Source organism: Lactuca saligna, chromosome 1 (genome assembly GCF_052625555.1).
Source record: "Lactuca saligna cultivar CGN05327 chromosome 1, ASM5262555v1, whole genome shotgun sequence".
NCBI classification, from domain to species: Eukaryota; Viridiplantae; Streptophyta; class Magnoliopsida; order Asterales; family Asteraceae; genus Lactuca; species Lactuca saligna.
The window spans coordinates 4934313-4938634 of NC_136417.1; the positions used below are offsets into that span (position 1 = coordinate 4934313).

A 4322-nucleotide genomic window follows, 5' to 3' on the forward strand; every position below is an offset into this window, starting at 1 on the left:
CATACACACCAATATATACATCTAACAATCAATACGGTTCACTGACTATCAATATGGATCGGATATGACCCGCGTGTTACAAAACTTTACTATATCACCATTCCAGTCCAATACTTTCACAACTTGTTCAAGATATACCCTTCTGTACAAGATAATAATATACACAAGCAATATATATATATATATATATATATATATATATATATATAAACAAATGAACAATGAATAATAAAAAAGGATACTTAAAAGGATATAACGAATTATAAGTTTGTAACATTAACTCCTTATAATTCAACAACATCTTTTATATATCATACATCTAAATTTGTATTGTGTCATGTTAAAATGCCACTACGATTAGAATAATAACTTAAAGCATGATCACACTTTATTACTCTAGCTTGGAAATACAAACATAAATTAAAATATCACACATAATATAATTAAACATCGATGTGATCATGTAGGCCATGATCGATCATTCAAACTATCATACACCAAATACATGGTATATAATAGAGCCAATGATTCATCTTCCAAATACATGGTACATAATAGAGCCTAACGAATTGAAACTCATGTGATGATAGCGTCAACAACAAGAGACTTTATATGACTTATGAGTTCTTCTCCAACATGTGTAAAATGGTCTTTGTTTTTGTATAGAACATCCATCGCACGTGCTAAATTGATTACCCGCATAACTACATGCATTTTAACATCTTTACAGATGAGAGACTCTTTATTCATTTCTTTCCATGCATATTCAACTCTCTCATTGAACACACCATACACATGTTGTTCAGTGACATCAAATTGCTTCATGTAACATTCAATTCCAGAAGCCACATGGTTTCTTTCTTGTTCTTCCTACATTGGTGTCAAAGTCTTTAAAATTAGCACCAATCACTTAACATAATATCCAATAATGAATAAAACTTGATTTTCTCATCGTATATGATAATTCAATTTGGTTATTTAATGATTATAGACAAATCACTTTATAGAATCGCAAAATTAAGTAAGATATGATGTACCTTGTGGGTGACAATATCATCCATGATCCTACAAAGCACACAACAAGCTTTAACAAGAGGAGGATTAGTGAGGACCCATTTGAATGTATTGTCAGTTATTGCATCACCCATGGTAGCAAAACTTGCTACTAGAGTATATTTATATCCGCTGCTAATATACGTAAGTTCCATATGTTCCTCAACTGTTGGTATGTACCCTTCATGTGTCCATTTTGCTTCAGTCATGTAGCTTCTAATGTGTTCTTGCATCTGAAACAACCATATGCTACATCATATGCATCATAATATATAGCTTTAAAAAATAAAAATTAGTTCCTTTTAATAACCATAATGGTCAAAAGTTGATTTTCAAGATAATTACTAAAAGATACACAATTATAATAGTTTTCACGTTTCATAAAACCTAACTACAATAAATCGTGAGACTGGACTTTAAACAAAATTATTTCTTATTCAAAACAAATGGAAGGTTGTTAATATAAATCTAAATTAGAAATCTAAAAAACATTAAAAATGTATGATTAGGGTTGTAAATCAACCAAATGTTTAGTGGATGGTTTTAGAATCGTTCGATGGAAAGCTTGTTTATATCCGTATTTAATAAATGAAGGAACGTGAGCAATATTTTTTGTTTGTCACATTAAATGAATGAACATGAACAATGGTCTTGTTCGTACATTTATATTTGCTTTTTATATTATATTATATATTTAATATTATAAAACTGGTGCTAGTGAAAGTACAACTTCTAGTCCAGTTTAAGTTTTAGAATTTCTAAATTACATAAAAATCTAAAGAGGGGCATTGTACGATTAACCTATAACAAATGTTGACGATCAAAATTTATAAATATTGATACAGATCTTTATGTTTACTAACGTTTGTTCATTTATGTTCATATGTTTTTATGTTCGTTCGTTTATGGCCGTTTATGTTCGTTTAGGACCTTAACGAACATAGATGAAAAAGGTAATTTGTTAAACAAGCGAACTTGAACAAGAAAATTCATTCGTGTATGTGTTCATGTTTATTCAAGTAACTTAAACCAACGAACATAAATATGTAAGCGTTTTCTCTTGTTTGTTCGGTTCGTTTGCCCTAGCTAAGTATAAATATGCGATTAAAAAATAATCAAATGTTTGGAATTTTTTGGGAACATGAGAAAGCATGAAAAGTGTTTACAACCATAACTTTATGCAACCGTATTCAATTTGTGACAAATAAGATTACAACTAGAACGTTTTGAAAATTACCGCATCTTGAACATGGTTAAGGTGATGGCTTTTTCCCATCTTTGCCAAGATTTCCTCCATTTCTTCATAAAGATTCATTAGCATTCGGTATATAAGTTTCATGTTTTCTGGAAGCTCATCCAAACATGTACTTGGCCACCTACAAATAAACAAATATGGGTAAAATATTTGATTTTAGTTGACAAATGTATGCTCTTTTTCCTACATTTGGATTGCTTCAGTTAAAACCAGAAGTTCTTCATAAGTACCGTAAGCATCATAAGTGTCATCAAAAAGTGTTTCCATTGCAAGAACTCTAGCTAAGAACATTCTAGATTGAGAATATTTTGGCTCATAGTACACTCCTAAAGCCCAAAAGTAGCATTCAACCGATCTATTTCTTGCATAAGGTAGATTGTTTGGGACATCGAAGACTTTCCACCACCTACATACATGTAGTAATATGAGTGTCTTATGAGAGATTTTCAAAGAATATTAAAAATATATATACAAAAATGGAGGTCGGGTTATATATTTCTACATACCTGGTTATTTCGCTAAGCTCTTTCTTATGCAGAGATTGGAGTGCGTTGAACGCTAACTTGGAAAGTTTTAGTAAAGAATCATTATGACAAGTTTGTTTTTGGTAAAAAGGTATGTAGCGCAAAGCCTCAAGTCTTGGCAACCTTTTATGTAAAGGTTGTTTTAGTGCCTCATATATCTCTGTAGAAACGGTAGAGTTGCTGCAAAGAAGATCCTTTGCTATCTCATAAAGACGATTTCTTGTGAAATCAAGAGCATCATCTAATATGACCTCACCCGGAATACTCATATACGTAGCCTCATATAACTCGAGTAATCCTTGAATGTCATTTTTTAAGCACTCATTGAAAGCTTCTCCCTTGTCATCCTTATATATATTGAAAATATCTGCTTCATTTCATATAAGGCATTAATAGCTACTTTCTATATCACATCATGATTAATAAATAGAAGTTATGCATGCATGCACACTGACCACTTGAGACGAAGAAGCCTTGTTTTCGCATGAGTCGAAACCAAAGGGAAGTCCCTGCACCAATCCAGTTGTCTCCATATGAATCATAGATGTGTTGCAAGGCTTGATTAATCTCCACTTCAAAATAATATGCTATGCCAAGGCGTTGAATTGCATCAACTAGTTTTAAGCAATTTAAATGTTCCGTGGGATTATTTAAAGTTTCCAATATTTCTTTTCTCACTTCTTTTATCAAGTCATCAATCGCCTTATCTACTCTATCTTGATCTTCATGTTTCATTTTAAAATAAGTCACTATTAAATTTGATTAAAATTCAATAGATGAGAATATCCAAGATTTACAATTCACCGCAGACCACAAATACAATTATCTTAATCTTAAATAGAAGCATGAATATATAATTAAGATATTGTGCTTGTATATTAGACACAATAACTTGCTATATTCATCATCATTTTTAAAGTTCACATACCTCTTCATAGGCGAGAAATTGATCTCCCCAAACACTGAGAGGAAAATTAGCAGTAGGGCGGATGACATTTTCTTGCTGAACAAGCATGTTGTATGACAAATTTGATTCAATATATGTTGAACAAGTTTGTTTTAATTTGATGTAGAGCTAAATGGTATTTATAGAGGATACAGGTGGGTGAACCCGGTTCAGTTTTTGATTTGTTTTTTTGACTCTTGTATATTTAAAGATTTTAGAAAATAATAAATATGTTTAAAACTGTTTAAATAGTTAACTTGTTTATTGTATTTGTAACCACTTAAGGAAACGAATAATTCATTGAAGGTGGAATGTTATTCCCTAAAATCCCACGTTTTTCATAAGTATTTTAGATAAAGTTTAGAGTTGAAAAAATGGATATATTTATAGTTGCTTACCTCTTTTTCTTTAATATAATAATAGTTTTAACAATATCAATTTTATTTTTTTAATAACTTCTAACACTTTTAAATTCACCTCTTACATTTATATAAAAGTTAGAGTTAATATCTTTTAATAAACATTTATTTATTAAGCTTTTATT

The 4322-nt window shown here is 30.4% G+C and overlaps 1 protein-coding gene across 1 annotated transcript; it reads right to left on the reverse strand.

Moving 5' to 3' along the window:
* Nucleotides 1–356: 356 nt before the first annotated feature.
* LOC145047842 (alpha-isocomene synthase-like) lies at nucleotides 357–3847 on the reverse strand. The gene is made up of 7 exons (XM_078996207.1): nucleotides 3757–3847; nucleotides 3291–3581; nucleotides 2815–3202; nucleotides 2496–2714; nucleotides 2291–2429; nucleotides 1038–1286; nucleotides 357–870 (listed from the first exon to the last, which is right to left on the reverse strand). Exons 1-7 carry the CDS (start codon nucleotides 3845–3847, stop codon nucleotides 577–579), a joined length of 1671 nt encoding a protein of 556 aa, XP_078852333.1. The 3' UTR covers nucleotides 357–576.
* Between the last annotated feature and the right edge of the window lie 475 nt (nucleotides 3848–4322).